Source organism: Amblyomma mixtum, chromosome 4 (genome assembly GCF_055824585.1).
Source record: "Amblyomma mixtum isolate Tamu chromosome 4, ASM5582458v1, whole genome shotgun sequence".
Classification (NCBI taxonomy): Eukaryota; Metazoa; Arthropoda; class Arachnida; order Ixodida; family Ixodidae; genus Amblyomma; species Amblyomma mixtum.
In genome coordinates, this window is record NC_143015.1 from 141264960 (window position 1) to 141285546 (window position 20587).

The 20587-nt window shown below is 49.5% G+C and overlaps 2 protein-coding genes and 1 long non-coding RNA gene across 3 annotated transcripts; all 3 read left to right on the plus strand.

The window, feature by feature from the left end:
* Positions 1-4: 4 nt before the first annotated feature.
* On the plus strand, positions 5-7851 carry LOC149348488 (uncharacterized). Its single transcript, XR_016292765.1, has 5 exons — positions 5-418; positions 2134-2304; positions 4099-4220; positions 5394-5501; positions 7378-7851. It is a non-coding gene; the product is annotated as an uncharacterized LOC149348488 (long non-coding RNA).
* A 1280-nt stretch (positions 7852-9131) lies between these two features.
* Positions 9132-12926, plus strand: LOC149348489 (sodium-dependent neutral amino acid transporter B(0)AT1-like). The gene is made up of 4 exons (XM_089541772.1): positions 9132-9177; positions 9542-9662; positions 11622-11753; positions 12661-12926. The coding sequence occupies exons 1-4, from the start codon at positions 9142-9144 to the stop codon at positions 12924-12926; spliced, it is 555 nt and encodes a 184-aa protein (XP_089397898.1). The 5' UTR covers positions 9132-9141.
* Positions 12927-13397: 471 nt separating this feature from the next.
* Positions 13398-19988, plus strand: LOC149348490 (sodium- and chloride-dependent glycine transporter 2-like). Its single transcript, XM_089541773.1, has 7 exons — positions 13398-13569; positions 14265-14394; positions 15934-16103; positions 17166-17276; positions 17908-18032; positions 18861-18973; positions 19830-19988. Exons 1-7 carry the CDS (start codon positions 13475-13477, stop codon positions 19986-19988), a joined length of 903 nt encoding a protein of 300 aa, XP_089397899.1. The 5' UTR covers positions 13398-13474.
* The last annotated feature ends 599 nt before the right edge of the window (positions 19989-20587 follow it).

Consider the following 20587-nt stretch of genomic DNA (forward strand, 5'->3'; position numbering starts at 1 on the left):
CGGCGGCAGTACTATCGGGCTGCCGACGAAGGTGTGGCTAGTTTATTCATGGATGTCTCAAGCTTTATCCCTCGTTTATCGCATTCAGATCTGCATTCATCACGCTCACCGGGGAACCATGTTGCCGTATAGTTTTCGCAAAGTGGCCCTCATAGACGTGTCTCTGTTGAAGCACCATGCCTCTTTAGTGAATATGCACAGCCATGGTCTGAGCGGTCATCGCCGCTAAGCTGTAAAGGGGCGAGGGCAGCTCCCAGTATGCGGCACATAATTGCTTGCGCCCCTACCATGCAGGCCTGCGCCAACCACAGGCGACCAACCAACCAGGCGCCGGGCTCCGCGGCGCGAACTCCGCTGAACAGGCTCCCTCCACCGATCAGAGAGGCCGGGGAAGGGCCACCGGCAGAGGAGGCGTACGGTGAGCACGTTCTGCTGTTCGCTCTGTCGCAGTTCGTTTGCAGCTGGCGCCATCGAACGGAAACCCGAGAGCTCTTCTACACCGGGCGCCTCCCACTGATGACCATGAAGGGTGCCGCGACCTAATAGGTTTAGCAGCGTATGCTGACAATCTCGCGCCATACAGAACAGCCAGGAAGGAGTGCCCGGCAGCACATAAACCCCTCAATAAGTTAGAGGAGAACACCCTTAGGAGACTACATACCCAACGCCAGCCAATAAGTTACACCACTGGTACCCCACTCTATACTCTCCGCAGTGCCTACACTGTGGAGAGGTAGCTAACCTCTACCACATGGTGTGGGTATGCCAATTTAATCCCTTAGTTGACCCCGTTCCAAACCCGTCAGAGGAGCAGTGGGAGAGACTTCTGCTCGGCGATGATCCTGACCGTCAGCGCTGGCTGGTGGCGAGGGTCAGCGCAGCAGCAACAGCCAGTGGACTACCGGACTAGGAGGCCCACCCTTATGTTTTAAGAATATTGAGCAAGCAAATAATCATGTTTTCAATCAGTCAATAGCACTTCGAAACCGCCGCCCCTTTTTTTTTACTTTTTGGTGGCCGGAAAAAAAATCTATTTTTTTTTTCGGCGGGGGGGGGGGGGGGGGGGGGGGTTGTCCTTTCATATAACTAGAATAGTCTTTTTACGCGGCAAAAATACTTGTTGCAGATGACCTAAAGATTAATTTCTTTCTTTGAAAACGTCTCCGCCGCGACGTAGGGCTTACAGAATCCACATCGTTTGCGGGAAGTGTGGTGTTTCGATAACCATTGCCTCCGGGTGCCCGCCTTGTGCCCACCGGCTTTCCAAAGGTTTAGAAGGGTTCACCCAGAGTAAACACTCAGCTTTCTCTGGGGTCGAACAAGCCCAGGAAATCTGGACAAGCGCTTTTAGTTTGCACTGCGGGCACCACACGCCGCGTGGCGCTGAACGGTGAAAATCACGGCGGAATTTCAAAACCTCTGTACATCGCATTGCTTTCCCGTAGGCTTCGAAATATCGAGCGCGCCGCCCATTTCGTAGGTGATATTTTGCAGCTAGAAGAAAGAAGGAATGGTGACCGCAATGTTCAGGACTTAGTATCTCCTCGCGTACAGCAGACGACGCTCCTCACTCAGTGTCCGGGAAAACTGGGCATGTGCTTTGGAAAAGGAGTGCTTGACACCCACGTCCGGCAAACAACGTTAGTTAAAACATGGTACTCTATGGACCGACGGTGCCTTTGCGCCAATAAAATAGCGCTCATAATTACTTTACTTACTTATGTTTTTGGAGAGAATGCCCACTGCTATGATTCAATAAAATATGTAGGCTTGTATTTTGTCATCGTTACTTCGTGGGCACTCTAATTTTCTGCCATCAGGTATTTCAACCTTACAGTTAGGTGGCCTTTCCTAAAACAAAGCGGTTGGGTTTCGCTCCTTGTTTCGTCTTTATCTTCTATGCGCTGCAGCTTTGCAGGGTGTTCATTTGAGCTTCCACACAGCGAGTTGACTATGCTGCTTGTCTTGAAAGGGTTTCCCTTTTTAATCGCTCGTGCCTCGCGCAGACTTCGAACCCCTGCACACCAGGCTCTAGAGCCTGCAGCACCGTCGATATCTCTTGCAGCCGCGTCGCAGCTCCGTCGATATATCTCTAACCGCTACCTTCCGAAATCTCGTTTTTGTCTCCTCCAGGCTGGGTGTCTTCCTTGGAAGCCAATGGTGGCCCCAATGCCCCTGAGGAGCACTAGACTCCCATCAGCCCACACCGACTTCGTCACGGCAGTGTAGCGGCTGCATCACTTCGGCGCATGCGGCCTCAAGCAGCGCATCCACCGCCAGCTCCAGACATCTTCGGTGCACGAGGTGCGGAGACGGTGCTGTTCATGACTGATACATGCGCCGCAGGGTGGCGCGCGTGACTGTCCTGCTTGCAGCCGCTGTTTTTTGTGCAGACGTGAAGATTGCTAGGAGGAAAACTATATCGCGTTGATGTCACTGCTTTGACGCATTTTAGGCGCAAATGTGCCAGCGAAATGAAGAAGACATATACAAGAGGCAAATACCGCTTTTAGAGCGTTTGGTCGAACAGTCGCGTTACTCAAGGTCGGATTAGTATGAAACAAGGTCACTCAAGTGAAACCATTGTGTGCACATTGCTATAGATTGTGGACCACCAAATTGGAGCAGAATGTTTGGAGTATTATGAATGATTCAGCCCGTTCCGTCGACACTGGGCGTGCCTCCGCGCTGGATTTTACTTCCCCAAAAAGACTTGTACCTATTGGACTAAATATTTTTAGTGGGACTAATTGACTACGTGGTTAAAATGAAATTTACCTCGCGTAAGAAATACTAGCTGTCTCGTGTAGCGTGCGAAGAAAATCGCGAAAACTTCGGCCTCCTTGAGTCCTGTTTACTTTTAATATCGGGCATTTTTTATGTACTTTTTTTATTTCACCGTTGTGGTCTTTAGACTCCTAAAATCATTAATCCATTTGCGTGAACTTGTTACTCCACGCTATGTGCATATTTAGTTTCATATATTAACGTGAGTGAGGCTCTTTCTTCATCCAGTGTGCAACGTGAAGGTATACCAACGCTTTTCACGTGTTTCTGCGTTTTTTTTTCTGGGCATAATTAGTGCTTGAATGCGTATTCGGTCTCATTGAAAAACGGTGCTTTCTTGTAATGCTTGGTAGGATGCTAGTGTGTGTTACCGGATTTCTTAGATTTAGAGGTTTTTCACCCTTGCTTTTCAACCGAGCACCGCTAGAAAACTTCTGCACTAATAATCCCAGTTAGAGCAGTCACACAGAAATAAGAATTTGTACTGCCAATGATTCCAGTAAGAGCAGTCATACATAAACAAAAATTACCAGCAATGATTCCAACATCAGTCGCACAGAAACTGAAACTTCTGCCATCAGTAATTCCAATGACATCCGCCACACAAAAACATAACAAACTTCTACTACCAATAATTACAGTAAGATAAGTCACGCAAAAAGAAGTACTTCTGCTGCCCATAACATGTCATAGAAAACAAGCTTCAACTACCAATAATTGAAATAAACTCCAGCCACACAAAAATGCATGCCAGCATTACTGTACAATAACTGGCTGTGCTGAACCAGATTCAAGTAGTCCCTCTTTCGACGACACCATCCGCTACATAAACCATTCTGTCATACTCCTTTCTCCCATGGATTAAAACGCGTGTACCTATTTGCTGCACGCCTCCATTTAGTGCCCTAAACAACCACTTTGATCCCCCTAAATATCTCAGCAAACCTGTTTTTTTTTAGATGCGTTATGGTGCAGGCGCGAGCAAGGATTAAAGGCAAAGAAGACACAAAACAAAAAAAAATGTCTGTGGCTTAACTCGGCTATGCCAGGTTATACGTAGCGAAAGCGAGCGCAACGACGAGGCAAGCGGTGTGACGTCATAGCAAACGGCGGCGGCGGCACCACGGCAAGGCGCGCGGTGTGACGTCATGCCAGATGGCGCCGCGAGCGCGCGGCGTCCGCCATCTGCGGCAGTTGCTAGGCAACGGCTCAAGGTCGGTCTCTGTGCCTCCTCGGAGCACCGCCACAGCGAAATCGCAAGTTCGTGGCCGATGTGAAATCTACGCCTTCATGTTTATGCCCTTTCCACAGGCTGTCGGTTGGCTCAAGGCAGGAGAGAGCCCTGCAGCAGCCTTGTGTCCAATGCCAGCGGGGCTCTCTGGTCTGCGGGGCAGGCTCCAAGCAGCCACCAATGGACGCGTGTCGACAAATGCGTACGTATGGCATTGCGATAGTCACCGTCGTTTCGCTGACCGAACACATGGCAACAGTTGCAGCAGGCGTCAGAAAGTCGGTAGCGGGAATCAGTGGAGAGCACATGGGACATATTTTCTCGCTCTTGGCAGGAAATTAACCCGCCAAAATTATTTAGAGGCTGTAATGTGTCCTGTCGCGCATCAGAGCAGCTCTCTGAAACCAATCTCTTTTCCGCATAGCCATATTTCTATTCGTCTGTCCTCCCTTCACCCTTCTACTGCCAGCTCTCACTTGAGTCTAAGCGTCACGATAAGTGAAAAAAATAGTTCTATCGCGGTGTGCACTGGCCGAAGTATGCAGGATGTGTGAATTAAGTGCCCGTTGCGACTCTTTCAGTGCGGAGCCCGTGCCTTATTATGGGCGCATCGTTTTAATCGGAGTGGTCATTAGAATTCGCGTGCGAGCCAAGTGTTGATACAGCCGCGAATGCTGTACGTCTCCTAAAAGTATAAACCTACAGTCTTAAAAAAAGTTACTATAAAGGTAGTTAAAAGGTAATAAGTGCAGCAGTTACTAACTCTGACTTCGTTTCGCTACTTTTTATCAGCTATGTACACCCTCTACAAGGTATAAGGTATAGTTAGTAAAAGTAGCCCTTGCTACCTTTTCACTAATTATGGTCGCTAGTTACCGCCTGGTTAGTAACCGTTTCTTTAACCCTAAAATAAAGTCAAATAATATGACTGACACAGACTGCCGTGCCAATAAATTGGTTTTGTAATACACATTTCTGCAGGGGGCGGGGTTAAATAGACTGAGCTGTTTCTACAGTCTCAACTTCGTAATTAGCTCACTGGTTAGTAACAGTTACTAACCTTCCCGTTAATAACTGCAGTTACTAACAGGGTAGTAACATATGTGACAACCAGTTACCACCCCAAAGCTGGTAAGTACTACTACCTTTTTTCTAAGAGTGTATATCAGACAATTTCTCAGCTTGTGCGATGCTTCCGCCCACTTCCAGTATCTGCATACATCTGCCTTGCAATACGGTATGCAGTAAGCTGCGGGAGACCACTACGGACCATTGCAGCATTGTCTGCTGTGTCCTTATCAACTTCGTGGATTTTGTTTCAACTAGCATATGGTCACGTCTCGTTCTCTGAGGTCCACCATTCCTTTATCCCCAGGTTCCTGTAGCCGTGCATCCAAGGATGTCTGCAAAGAGGCCGTCACGTGATGGACCGCGTCGGTGCCGAGGCCCCCATTTGTGCTCCAGATCCTGCGATGTCTTCCTCGTGAGTAGGGCGGTGGGCGCATTTTAAATGCAGTGCGACTGGGGGACTTGAGCGATTCCACAATGATTGTGAGCGCTCCGAAGTTCTCGCAGAGAATGCCCGCAGTTATTGTTCTCAGCGCCCGCCGATTGCAAACTGTGTATTTGTACGCAGATCGCAAGGAGGTGATCTGTCTAACAACATGGAGTTTGTTAAAGTACGGAAATGTTTTGAGTGAAACTTCGTTCTTTCCCTGAAACTTTGTTTCTCTGAAACACTTCAGAGCTAAAAAACTTGATTATAGCTAGCCCTGTCAATTTGGCATGGCAAAGTACTGCGAGACTTGGTTCCTTTATTACTTCTCAGGGAGCTAATTCGAAAAACTGAAGCATTATGCGCGACAAAACCATTATAGTAGAAGAAACCCTATGTTACAAGCTATTGTGTTCCGGCATTCGTCCCAGTGTGTCCGCATGCCTATGCATATCGATTAGCCAGGCCGCCCTACAAATAGTGGGCATGCTCAATGAACATTGCGGGATCGTTCGTGGGTTCGTTGTCATGCGTGCACGAATGGAGTGCCTCCGGAGGACACTAACGCCGAATTTCGAGGATTTTAAACCTGGCAGGGCAGCTCCGTAGGAGCTGGAGGAAACACGAGAGAAATTTAGTTTTTCCGAGGAATTTTTCGTTCTGTGAATGCGCTTGTATCCCGATGCTGGAAACCGTGGTAAGCGAGTGCAGTTGTGGCGGCGGCAAATGTAAGGAACCAATAAATTGCTTGCGTGGGCGTGCGGTAGAAGCCCAGCGTTCATTTCCATTATTCGTCCCGGCACACTGCTGTCCCTCCAGACGAACATGGTATAATTAAATGGGGTAACCTCTGGCCACACTGTTTCAGAGGACTCTCGCGTTGAAGAGCAATATTTAAGAACAAGGGCTGAAAGCAATTCATCTGAGCGATGCCAAAGGGAGCACTGATTTTCAACACACAGTTTTACTGCGATGGTAGTAGCAGTGCTGCTCCGCAAAATGTCGGCATAGGCATGTGAGAGGAAAGGCTCACCCACACACATCCAGCCCTCCACCCCTATCCCCCCAAAAACGCCACCCATCCGCCATTTCCCTGTCACCATCTCTGTGCCATCTGCGCCAGCACAATTTAAAATCACATACATTATCAAAAAGCAAAGCCTACACTCTAAACATGGATACTATTATATGGGGGTAAAAGGATGTGAGCTTAGACTGTGCGATAGAAGACATCTTACTGCCTTTTTATTCACATCTATTTAGATTTTACGTCATTGGCATAGGCTTCTGCATACATTTGCTACCACGAGGCAAATGATTGTATTGGAGCAAAAAAGTAAGGGCGAAAGACTAAAAGCGAAAAGCAAAATCTCCTGCTGTTTGTTGCAGGTTAGAATTTCTTTCACACAATCCAGACAGCTTAAACGATAATCGAGTACAACGAACACCCATAATACCAAAGTGACTCAGGCTATGAGGGACCGTTTAGTGCTATGAGGGACGCCGTAGTGAAGGGCTCCGGAAATTCCGGCCCTGTGGGGTTCTTTAACGTGCTCTTATACCGCACAGCACACGGGCCTTTAGCATTTCGGTTTTGTGGGTATTTGGCACCTGGTGGATTACTTGACGCGTGCTTCTCAAACACAGCGGACACTTTTCAAGAATAGTGCTGTTGTCCGCTCTCAAATACAGCCGCACAGACCTACAAACCAGAAAGACAGGACACCTTCTCTAGGATTTAGTGTACGATGTCATTTTCTCTCTATTTGGTCCGCGCAGCCCAACTCCGGAGCGTATGTGAGTCGTGCTTTGCAATCGCATCGGTCCTGCAGTAAAATCGAACTGGTGCTTCTCATCATGACAGGAGTGAGTGCCACGGCGACGTGGACTTCCCTGACGGATGACCTGGGACAGCAGAACAGCATGGGCAGTGGATTGGAAAGAATGCGCAGCGGCTACGCCACATGCTAGGGTGTGCAAACCACTGCCAACCTGGGCGGCCTCCCTCAAGCTGCGACAGCACTGGTGTGTTCCATATGTCCTGTGTACCTGAGGCACCATGACACCAAACGAATAAATGTGCCGAGTCTCTTCTCTTCCCTGTGGAAGAATGGTTCCTACGTGTGTCGCTATATGGTGACATTAGTCCGCATTAGCGTAAGTTCGCCTAGCGGCCTTTCTTGAAAACATCTGGAGCTCGAATCATCCAGACCCATAAATCAACCTGACTGAACCTACTAAGACGAGCGGAAGCTCTCTTAAGGAAAGCACACAAAGGTAAGTGCACACCACGGGCTTTCATACAGCGGACCGTCGCGCGAATTCCGGCAATTTCTAGTGTGCCGCGCAGCTGTGGCGAGTAACGTGGCATGACATCATAGCCAAGCCTCCGTTACAGAGACTGGTACCACAACTGGATAAAAGTCTATACCCAGAACCCTTCGCCCTTTCCCTAAACACCCTTTCCCTCTGCCCGGCGGACCCTACGTTGCGGGACCTAGAGAACCTCAAGACCTGGGAGGACTGGGCGACCCTGTTGCGCTGAGGACCCGGCCGTGCAGACCATCGCCACCGGCCGGGCTGCCAGTGTTATGGAGCTTAGGAACATAAACACTTGAGTGCAGTGGGGTCGTTCAGGGACCCTGTGGCGTGCCCCGAATTCCTCTCACAATAAAATTTCTACAATAGTTTCTCTCTCTCTCTCTCTCTCTCTCTCTCTCTCTCTCTCCGCTCAACGAGAGCTGTGGCGAGTAACGTGGCATGACGTCAAAGCCAATCCTCCGCTACAGAGGCTGGTGCCACCACCGGATAAAAGTCGCAACAATAGGGAGGTAATCGCATGACGGCGCCTCCAAGCTGGGAACTTCGTAATCCCGGTCTGGGCATGTCATGTTCAGAGAGATAACAAACAAAACGATAAGTGCAAGCACTGTGGGGCGAGAGGGACCCTCGACCACATAATCTGGGAATGCGCTAGCTCCCCAGGTGCTAAAGCAAATGTAAGTTGTAGACAAACCTGGGAAGCCCTGCTGCGGACCGAGGCCCCTGCTCCACAGGAGCAAGCCATCCGCCTGGCGGATGAAGTCGCGAGGAGACAAGACCTCTTTGCCTGTTTCTAATCGTGGCGGTCCCGGCCCCCGTCACCAAGGCCTGCGTGCCGGGGAAGTGGGGTAGGGGGCCTCCTTATCTGGTGGAAAATAAGGTTGGTATCATCGCCATCATCATCTGCTCCTCCTGGTTTGGAGGTCAAACTTCGTAGCGACATGACCTTCAGCTTTGTACGGGAGGAGTAGAGCTTTCGCTCCAAAAAGCTGCTGAAGCAATACTGCTGCCGAATGCTCTGGTGCATCTACTTAGCAAGCTACTTAGATTTAGGAGTGGCACATGCCGTGCACGCGCTATAGAAAAATGTAAACGAAGAACAGCGCGTACAGCCGAATACGAGTCAGAAGAAGAAGAGTCACGGGCCACGTTGCACGCGCTGTCCGCTATTCTCCGATCTCCCGTTGCATAGGCCTTCGCAGCATTTGCCCGTGTTGCTGGGTATTTCCATCGGAGAACTTCATTCTGGATCTCCCGGCCCCGGAGTGTCCCGGCTTTCCCTCGTCCTACCTGGCCTGCTGCCACCATGACGGAAAGCGAGGAGGAAAGCACATCAAGCGAGGTAGGTCTAAACTATACGCGGGAGAACCAAACTGTCTCTAAACTATGCTGGCACTTTTGTGGTTCTTTCGGATTTCGACGGGGGGCGAAATCTGCCTCCGCGGCTCGGGTTCCAGCCGACAACCTGGAAGAGAGTAAGATCGCTGAGAAACCGATCAGTACCGGCGCTTGAAACTGTTGCTTGTAGCTAACCAATAGAAATGCAAGGTAGTCATGCTCACCCCTCGCTCTTGAACACTCGTACAACCTAGTGGCTACCGTGCAGCAGCGCTCGACATGTATGGCCATGCAATGGCCGTTCTGTGCTGAACACTGCGTGAAATGTAAGTTTCAAATGTGTGCGCATCCTGTGTATTTGTGCGCAGGAGACGACAACACAGGCGGGCTTCCAGAGCCGGGCGCACAAGCTGGCCACGCTGTTCATCATGACGGCCGGCAGCGCCAACGCCACCCGCTTTCCCGAGATGTCCATCGCCCACGGAGGAGGTGGGCCCCTTTCGTCTCTCTTTTCGCCAGAGTCCGTTAGGGATGCGTTCAGGGACCATAGCAGGGGCCTGTGAGATGTAGGACCTTTGGAGCATTGTGGTCTGACATGTCAAGGATTTTTCGGCATCAGTTACGAGGGGGTACCCAAAAGAAACCGGACTTATTTTTGTTTGAACTTATTTGTTCACATTTTAAGCACAGACCTTCAATCTCCTTCAAAGTATTCCCCACTTGCAATGATACGCTTGTCGAATCTTTCATTTCATTTTTCAAAACATTGTTTAAATTCATTTTTTGTGATGCTTGACAGTGCCTCCGTCGTTTTTTTCTTCACCTCAGCAACATCAGCGAAACGCTTTCCGTTCACCTATTTTTTCATTCTAGGAAACAAAGAAAGTAGCACGGGGCAAGGTCGGGAGAGTATGAGGGTTGAGGAATAGGAGTCATGCCATTTTCGGTCCAAAACTGTCGTAGAGGCAGGGCTGTGTGAGCAGGGGCATTGCCATGATGGAACAACCAGCCGCCCGACTGCCACAAATCTGGCCACTTCCACCGCACACTGTTGCCCAATCTTTTCAAAACATCCAAGTAGAAAGCCTGGTTAACTGTCTGACCCTGCGGAACAAATTCTCAATGGACTACTCCTCTGACGTCGAAAAAACAAATCAGCATTGGTTTGAGGTTTGGTTTCACCTGACGAGCTTTCTTGAGGCGAGGTGAATTTGAAGTTTTCCATTGGCAAGATTGTTGCTTTGATTCAGGATTCCGTTCAGGAACACTTGACTTGTCCCCATAGCATCGTCCTTGTTCGTCTTTCTTAATATTTCAAGAGTTTCCATTCAACTTCTTCCGAGCAAAAATCAGAATTTCACCGGCGCACGCTGTTCACGAAAATCAGCCATTGCAAAAACGACGTTCACACAAAACAGTCGTCACTCTAAAACTCTGCCTAAACTAGTCTGACCTCCTTCAACGACGGCACTCGGCTTACTGACTCTGGAATGTTCGTTCTATGCGCTCCTAGTGGCAAAACGCGGTACCACAGAAGTTTTGCCGAGCAAAAAATTTAGTCCGGTTTCTTTTGGGTACCCCCTCGTATATAGTTGAGACATGTGGAATGTTGTAAAGTTGTTACGGAAATATTGCAAGGTAATGGTCCATTTTTTTCTTCGATTCATAGCAAGTCTTGTTAAAATTTTCCCATCGCTTGCATCGAGTAATTAAGATTGTTCTAGAAAACCAATGGGAACGTTTTTGACGATAGCAGAAACGTTAATAGCAAACAAAGGAACTCTTGCTGAGGGGAGATCTGCGGATATATTAATTGTTACTGTGGAATATAACGAAATATAAAAAATAGCGTTCACGAACCGCTTCCCGCTGAACCATACGCTTGTCCCGAATTTCTGTGCATGGTAGATCAACATGGTACTTTCCTTTAGTAAAATTAGCGCGTTCGCTCTGATCACTCTTTGATAGCTGCAATACAGCTTTGTCTATTGCTATGGAGTTAGAAAAACGTTCGCACTGACGACGGTGTTCTCTTCCAAAAACGGGATTGGGGCATCGCCACTAAAGAGCCACCTTCATTCTCTCGCATCGCACCTCAACCTTAATCAAAAAGAAAGATTTCATACTAGGCCCCAGCTGTGAGTAATTTGCGACTGCCATGCTACTGGGAATGTTGGCATAACTCCATGCTTTGATATTTAAACGGATCTCGGGAAAATAAAACTCCAAAAAACGGGCTCGCACTTTGAAGCGAGAATAATCAGAGCCCAGTGAAAGGTTTTGATGCTGTAAATGCTGATCTCAGGTACGTTGCCGTCTCTTCGGTATTAGTCGTGCACTGTGAAAACCCACTTCTTCTCACCTCTGCCCTCGTCCTTGCGGTGTGTTCTTCAGTTCCTAGCTTATCAACCCTTAAGAGACGTGTACATATATATGGCGCTCTTGCAGTTCCGTTCATGCTGGCCTACCTGGCGCTGCTGGTCGCCGTGGCGATGCCCGTCATGCACCTCGAGAGCAGCCTGGCCCAGTTCTCCGAAGACGGAAACCGCGGCATCTTCGGCGCAGTTCCACTCTTCATAGGTGCGTCGTCGCCAACGAAAGCTATGAGAACTTCACCCGTGGAGCAGTTTGTTGTGGATAATAAATATCGAGATTAGCAGCACAAAAAAAGGAAGCACAGAAGGAACAACTGAACTCAGATGGATCCTCTTTCCCTCTGACTTCTTCCACGTTTCAGCCTTTGTGCTGCTTTTCTTAACATTCGTTGCTTGAGTAAGACAAAACTCGAGAACGCTGCTAGGAAACCCCCTCATTGAGGCTTTCCACGCATTGGCTGCTACCTAGTGTCATGGCTTCGCTGTCAAGCGCATTGCTCTTGCTAGCGTGGCATCGTAGGTGCCGAGCAGGTGCAACCCGAGTGACAGCATCACCATGTTAGTAAGTGGAAGTCATTAGATGGAAAGCCTGCTTTGAGGGCTATTGGCCGCTTTGTTTTTGAGTTGTATCTGACAACAACTGGGATGTCCGTTGCAAGAGAGAGAACGTGTTATAATGGAGAGCTGTGTGGTCGATCCCTCTGCCCGAGTGCAGGCAGGCATAGGCTCACGGTGATGTAAACATGGAGGGGGTTCGTTACTTAATGGCAGATTCCCGTAGTCGTCCGTCGTGGTACCCGCAAGGAGGGCTGGAAGCTAAGAGAACGGGAGTCAGGAGAGAGGAAGGCAACACAGCACGTCCCCTTAAAGGACTTCCTGCGGGGATCGGTTTTTGCCGGTCACCGCAGGGTAGAGGGAAGTGGGAGAAATGCCATGTGATACGAATGTTCTTGGAATACGCCCTGCAAGTGTTGAATGATTTATCATACGTGCAGAAAAAAAAAATTCTGAACAATCGGGTCATGTTTGCTTATGTTTTGGCTGACGCTATGACACTGCATATCTAACCCACTGAAATAAGTCTGCATTGCTGCTTGCGCAATCATTCGCAGGACTGGGCTACACCATGAGCCTGTGCGCGGTGGTGCACATCTTGGGCGACTCGGTGACGCTGTCCCAGGACCTGCTCCACCTGGTGTCCTCGCTGCGCAACCTCCTCTCGTGGAGCGGCGGCTGCCCCTCCGGGGAACCGGTGGCCAGCGACCGGGCATGCTACGTCGCACCGGCGGTGAGCATCCTCTGTGCACGTGGTATACCCTGCTCTTCTGTGGGTAGTGAAGACGTGACAGTCTTTGTCGAAAGGTCCCGATCCACGTAACGCCCGGGTACGGCAGCAGTCTTCGGTGCTGCGGTCGGCTCCTCCGCCTACCTGTTGCCCTCTTGCCTTCGAATACTACGTTTCCTTTACCAGTGAGGATGCTCGTTGTGTCTTTCAGACACAATACTGCACCTCTCATACACACAGTCAAGACCCCGTGCTCCCCAACATTACAACTACTACTCAACTACTCCTTGGTTTGCTAGTACAGCTAGCTACCATTAATTGCCAACTACATAACCCGTCTCATCGCGAGCTCAGGACCAGAGTTAACTGTTAGCTGTTCTCGTCTCCTCTGTCAGCGTGCAAGATAGTAGCGGAGGTAGAGTGTAGTAAATGAACGGATATTAATGAAGGTGCAACGTGATACGCTGTGTATATGCAGACCACCACTGCCTCTTTTTAGTCTCCCTGTTAGGCTGGGACGCTAATTCTTATCTGCGCTCCCTCCGCATCCCAGCCGCTGTGCAGTAACGTGCGCTCGCGGCTGGCGGAGTCCTTTCGTCGGGAACAGCTTGACCAAGGGCTGCCCACCTCCGGTGGAGACGATGGTGGTCTGGTGGTCGCGGTGCCCGCCAGTCTACCGCCACGAGGCCGCAGGATGCATACCGGGCGTCTATAACCCTGTAGACCAGCCGCAGTCGTGAGTGGAATATATCCGCCATATTTATTGCATGCTTGCACTCTTTCACTACGCCGCTTTCCGCCACTGAACGCAGCAGACCTGCTTATCATGTACGATGACCCACACTAGAAGAGTTGTGCAATAAGTTATATTTCGTGGGATGCAAGTGTTCTCAGTAAGCAATGCAATTGGAAGATTCTGTGTTCACACGATAATGATATCTTAGCTGAAATCAACAAGAGGAGATGAACATGAGCTAGGTATGTAACCTAAATAAGAGGCAGCCGATGGTCTTTTGGGTATCGGGGGATTTCAAGGGAAACCAAGTGCAACAGCACGGCCAGAGCGGCAGGTGACCAGTTGCAGTTGACAAGTCTGCAGGGATAAGGTGCCTGCGGCTTTCGCAGGATAGTGTTTATTCAGGGTCAGTGCTAGAGGGCTTTGTCCTGCAGTAGACGTCTTGTAGGCTGGAGGTGATAGTGATCGTACTTCCGAAATTCTGTAATATCGTCATTACGAGGGTTCCAAATAGCTCCATCAGTGCACTGTGCTGTGCATGCCATCGTGAAGAAATAAATATGAAAATAAGCTAGGCCGAATCTCGTGGTTTAGCTGCAACATAGGGGGGGGCCTCTTTGTGTTCATTACGCTTTCTGCATGCGCATTAGTTAACCACGCACCTGAGAGGTGACTCCTTCGTGGCACCCCTGCAGGCGCCGTGCCGGAGTCCCCTGGGAAGGCGGCTCCTTGGACGAGATCCGGGCGCAGCCACTGCTCTCGCTGGCCGCCGCCTGGGTGCTGGTGTTTGCCCTCGCTCGCCACGGACTCACCAGCGCCAGGCGGGTAAGGAGGAAGACGGGCTTGAGGGGGTGGCGGGAAAGGGGGGTTGAGGAAAAGAAAGGCGTGTAGCCGTCTCAGGGAGGGGTGAAGGAGAGATGTTAGGTTTATGCTCCGTGGTGGTCCCAAAGGAACTGAGGCTATTAGGGACGCCGTATTTAAGGGCTCCGGAAATTTCGACCACCTGCGGTTCTTTAACGTGCACTGACATCGCACAGTACATGGGCCTCTAGAATTTCTCCTCTATCGAAATTCGACCACCGCGACCGGGATCGAACCCGCGACTTTCGGGTCCGCAGCCGAGCACCATAACCACTGAGCCACCACGGCGGCTCTTGACCAGTGCTGTCTCAAGATTGTTCACGCCGGTGAATCAACAAGGGTACATGGAGTATTGAATTCTTTTATTCGCCACACCAATAGCTAACGCCGTCAGGGCGCAACTTTGTCGGTGAACGTGCGTTGCCTTGTTTTATTCGTTTTTATTCGCTCTTTTATTCGCGTTTATTCCACGCGACAAGCGCGTTAGATTGTAACACACTATTACACTATTGAAAACGAAAAGTAAAGCTTGCATGCTATGTGCCATGGCTGGTTCACACTACTGTGCAGAATTTGCAGGTGTTGCAACGTGTGTGTTGCTATGCATACGCACCGAACGTTGTCAGCAAAGAGGCTTTCCTTAAATTTATTTTTGTTGCATTCTCCTTGCAGAAGGTCCTATAAGATCTCATGTAACCCATCAAGCCTACATTCTATGTCTACTATACTATACTTCTTAAATTGACCTTGAGGGTGTGAATAACCTATCCATTTGTGTGCTGGGCCATTTTCCTACTGTGACATGTATTCACTGTGCCATGTTTGCCAAAAAAGCAGGCTGCTGGGACTGCAGTGCAGGAGAAGCCACAACCTTTATAGCTCCCACAATAGACTGCGTGAAAAAAAAGCTGCACCATCGCTATACCCCTTCGCGAGATTAAAAAGTCTCCTGATAGGAGAAAAGAGGTAGAGGCCGCATGGGTACTTTTGGTAAAGACGTTAAGTTATACGTGACCATGTGAACTGTGAAGCCTATGAGTGCTTATAAGTTACCCCGGTGAGTTATCCAGGTTTGTTAGGAACTTTATTCGCATCCAGGTTAGGTGTTCGTCCGCAGAGAAAGACAAACTGTACAGACACAGGGAAGACTGGAGACCATACTGTACTAACAAATGTGGGCGAATTCTTAGAACACTAGCCATAACCAGGGGATGTACAGCCGTGCACATACTTGACTAGAGCGTTCAAACGGAGCTTTTTTGTGCATTTATGGCAGTTAAATCGCCGCTGCTTGGCAGGCCCAGCGCAACTTTTCAGTACAACAGGATTTAAAACACCATCCATGGCAATGTGCATGCACGGTAAGTTTTTATTTCTAGCCCTAGGTCGCTCGTAAATGGCGGGAGTGTGCTCCCTGGTGCGCCGTTCGAACCCTCTGGACAGGTGCTTGGTCGACTGTATTTTCTGAAGTTCCTCACGCCTGGCATGGCCCATTTCCCGCAGTTCTTCTACGCTATGGTCCTCCTGCACCTGTTGACGACCGCACTGCTCCTGGTGCGCGGAGCTGCCCTGCCCGGTGGCCTGGGTGGCCTCGGCATGCTGTTCTACGCAGACTGGGGCAGCGTGGTCAACGTGGAGGTCAGTACTGGAGCAGCGTACGAGATGTACTGCTGGTGGCCTTCGGTTCTGCAGCCCAGCTATTTGGGCTCCTATCTTTATATATTAGTTTATTAGGGTTTTTAACGTCCCAAAGCGACTCATGCTGTGAGGGACGCCGTAGTGAAAGGCTCCGGAAACTTCGACCAGCTGGGGTTATTTTACGTGCCCTGACATCGCACAGTACAACGGGCTTCTAGAGTTTCGCCTCCATTTAAATTAGGCCGCCGCGGCCGGGATCGAACCCGCGTAATCACTGAGCCACCGCGGCGGCGCTCTTATATTTAGTATAGCAGTTTGAAACAGTGGGATCATCATCACTATCATCATAATCAGCTTGAAATACACCCACTGCAAGGCAAACGCCTCTCCCATGTCTCTCCAATTAACCCCGTCCTTTGCCAGCTGCGCTCCCCGCGTCCCCGCAAACTTCTTGATCTCATCCGCCCACCTATCTTTCTGCCGCCCCCATTTCTTCCTCTTGATGTCGACTAGGATGTCATAATATGCATTTATTCCCTGACCCACTTCAATACGTTCTTACAGTTTCCATACTGCGTGTGCCTAAACCAGGATAAAGCAGTACAATCGGAGACAAAGGTCCCCGGAAAACATCAGCCTCACCAGAAGCCAGTACCTAGGATTAGCCAATAGGCGCAGGCCACACTTCTGGAGATAAAATTCGGATACGCAGGATGTGAGGTTTGGTACTGAAATCAGCTTGTCCCTGAAAAACATCGCACCTACGCGCCCAGGTCACTTTTCGGGCGTCATGGAGTCATAGTGCACTCTACAACGCACTGGAGGCGACTGTGGTGCGATTTTCGCTCAGTAGCAACTGAATAAGGCAGGATGTTCAATGAGGAAGGCTATAAATTCTCAACAGGGAGCTGCAAACCTCAATTTTTACCCCGACCAGGCTACCAAAGCTTTATGAAAGAAGTTCGGACCGCATCTTGCTTGCTGTGACCATAGCTTGCTTTTTCGTACATATTTGTTGCAAGTCATACTGAGCGCATTTGTACCTGATGACAAACACTGCAGTGACATTGGTATGCCCCAACGATCGCTCTCTCCAGCCGCCAGATGTGGTCCAACGCCCTCTACGTGTGCCTTGAGAGCGTGGGCGCCACCGGATCCGTCTACCTTGGCGTTGCGAGGCTCAACCACTTCAAGAACGACTACCAGGAGTGAGGAGCTTCCATGTGGCTTTTTGCAATTCAAATTTCTCTGGAATCTCGCTACAGGCAGTTGGGCCTCTACCACAACAATTGTTTCTATTCTGATTATTCATAATTTATTCTAATTTTATGTCGCTTATTTCATTTACCGGAAACACTTAGAATACGCGCGTGATGTGAACGGTTGGGGTACGAGTGAATGAGATCGGACATACAAAGAGTGAAGCCTATTAGAGCGTTAAAGATTGCTGAACATTGCAAAGGGTGACATGCAACAAAATTTGAATCTTACCGCGTTGCGTGTGCAACGCACTCAAAATGACGGACAGCCTTTGCCAGATGTCCACGTGCCGCTATGTAAGTGAACGAAAAATTGGCCATTGATTATTCTTCTCGCTAAAGCGGTCCTAGGTGGAGCGAGAGTGGATGATGCAACTGTTACTAACGAAGCATACTGACCAAGTTACTGCTGCTCTTCAGCGGCTTGAACAACTCCGTTTGATCCTTAACGGCGCCATCGGTCAGTCGGCGGACCAGCCAATAACAATGGCCGAAAATAAGCAAACCAGAAGTGTTGCTCGACTATTGTTCCATGGTTAGCCACGTTTCAACCGCCTCCTGCCGATTTGACCTCTTTCAGGGATGTCATCTTTGTGCTGGCGGCCGACACAGCGACCAAGGGTCTGCGCACGGTGATCACCTTCATGTTCCTGGGACACCTCTCCTCCATCATTGGCGTCGACATACGCATGCTCGTCGACTCGGGTGCGCGATTTCGGCATATTTTCTGTGATACAGTCCGCAGATACATACTGTATCTAGAAGCTGAGTTCTAATGTGGAGAATAAACTAAGGTATAAATATTGCGGTACATCGAGTTACAGTACATACTGCACTGAAAATAAGGTTACCAGCTTTGTCGAAATACATTGTGTTATGCCTTATGAAGGGTTGAACGCCTGCATCTTTTTTCTACACCACATGCGTGTTGGCGCTAAAATAGGAAAAATGTATAACAGTGTACATAGTTATTTTACAACCTAGCTTCGCAATCACGAAAGACATCGTACTAGCAAGGGCTACAAAAATTCACTGGTGGTTCAATAAGTCAGTTGTTCTAATGCTAACCCGTGATGCTCGGAGGTCACTATAGAGACGACATTCTGGCTTCTGCCTGTTCGTCTGCGGTTCACAAAAAACCATAAAGCTCCTAGAAAATAAACAAAAAACGCGGCCATTTGCAACGACCACGATTATTTGTGGAACTTACCTTCCGTTGAGTCCCGAAAGTACGAAAGGTCCATTTCGTCCAGTAATGAGTTTAATCAAAGCAGGTGCATCGCCGCCTGGTTGCACTGAACGCTGCCTGGCAAGTACAGCCTACACAGCAGTAGAAAGCCCGTCCAGTTACCGGAAATCCGCTTTATCGTCGCTCGGTGGAAGCTTAGCGCGTTGTGTTCAATAAATACCATCCAAAGCAAATCTTCAGAATATGGTACACCTGCTCTGCTTGCTGATTCCCAACGCCATTCTACTCACGCTGCTATAAGGTGTGCCTCTGAAACAATCGTAGCGCGCTACCAACCTGTGCAGAATCCAACCCCTCGGCGAGCATCGTGCCCCAGGCCATGAGTGCGGTGCCGTGGCAGCAGTTCTGGGGACACGTCCACTCCCTGTGGATCGTCTCCACGGTGCTCCCAAAGTTTGTGAGTGCGCGATTCCTTTGACCTTGTTGCTCTGTTGTCATGGCGTAGAGGTAGATTGCTTCGAATGTGGGGTCTAAAGACGCAAAGCTGTACGCGGGCTATCATGGACTCTGTTGCGGAACGTATTTGATTAATTTCAGCCAGCTAGGGTCCCTTAACGTGCACTGACGTGGCACACCGTTAATAGATTTCTCCTACATCGAAATGCAGCGGCCAAACCCTTGATTAGATTCCGTGACCTTGGGCTCGAGAGCCCATCGTGAAAGACACTGCGACACCGCGGAGGGCGATGGCGTAATGGTCCGCCCCTGCGCAGTTCCATTGCGCCGTGGCCGTAGTCGAACTAAGCGCATTTGTGGTGTATTTCTCTCCTTCCGTGTTCGTTTTTTGTTCGCTGTGTTGAACTGAAGTGTGCGAAGAACAGTTTCCTCATTTTATCGATGCGGAGCAGTTGGGAAAGATTCAGGAGGCATGATGCACTTCTGATGAGTGCTCATGGTGGCGCAGTGTTTTTCATGTCCCCTTTAGGTAAAGTTTATAGTTATCAGTGATCATGGCCTTAGCGGCGCCGATTGTTTGTGCTAATGTGCCGGGCGAGGAGGCATGTCCGTCTCGCGTGGCGCTTGCAGAAGGAAAAGGAACATGTGTTCTCGTACGGAAAAGCCTTGGTACCAGCAATCGCCGCTTTTTACACCACCACCTTTGTGGCCATGGTCGCTCTGTGCTACAAAGTTTTTGCTAGAGCTGTACAAACCATTTCCCTGGTCCCACGTGATGTGCCCGAAACTCTAACATGCGTTCCAGCAAAATTAGCATTTCAGGGCGTTTTAGATATTTTTTTTTCGTCACTATACAGCTGATGGTGCCGGACATCCTGCTGGAGCTGCTGGCCGCCTCGCACCCTCTGGTGTTGGCCAACCGGACCCTGGTGCACTTCTTCCTCTGCGCCCTGCTCGTCACCGCAAGCACCGTGGTCTGCAGCCCCGTGAGTGAAGCTGCTGAATGCGCTATATGAGAAGAGCGTGGCGGTGAAAGTCGCGATAAAAAATAATCAAAGTTTTGACACTAAAGCCATTCTGCAATCATTTGACTATGGCAGTACTGCTGACCCCTATAGAGAATAAACAGCAAATGCACAAGTATAAAATCATTAGTGAGCCAGCCTGAACAAAAGCGAAACTGGCGCAACCTTCAGGAAATGGAATGCGACAAAAGAGGAAAGAATCTTCCTAAAAGCACATATTCCTTACGCGGTTCATTGCATCGGACCAATTAAGCTATTAAGCGTCGGTCACTTTTCTTCCTTTATTTTCCTCGAGCAAACGGAGAGCAGGATAACAAGGTTAAACAGCATGCACTGTTTGTAGGCAGGTGCGTTTTTAACCGCTGCATCCATACATTTTTTTTTGTACGCAGTCTGTCCAAGATCTGCGGATGGATTTTCGTCCACGGAATTTTATGCCTTCATATTCGTCCGCAGCGGGCGCACTGGGCGCAGTGTAGGATTTACGCTAAGGCAGTGCAAGCGGGCCTGAGTTTTGATGCGCTCGGAAGAGCAGGTGGTGGGTGTACGTCGAAACGGACTCACGCAAGTCAACGCTTTAAAGTCATTGC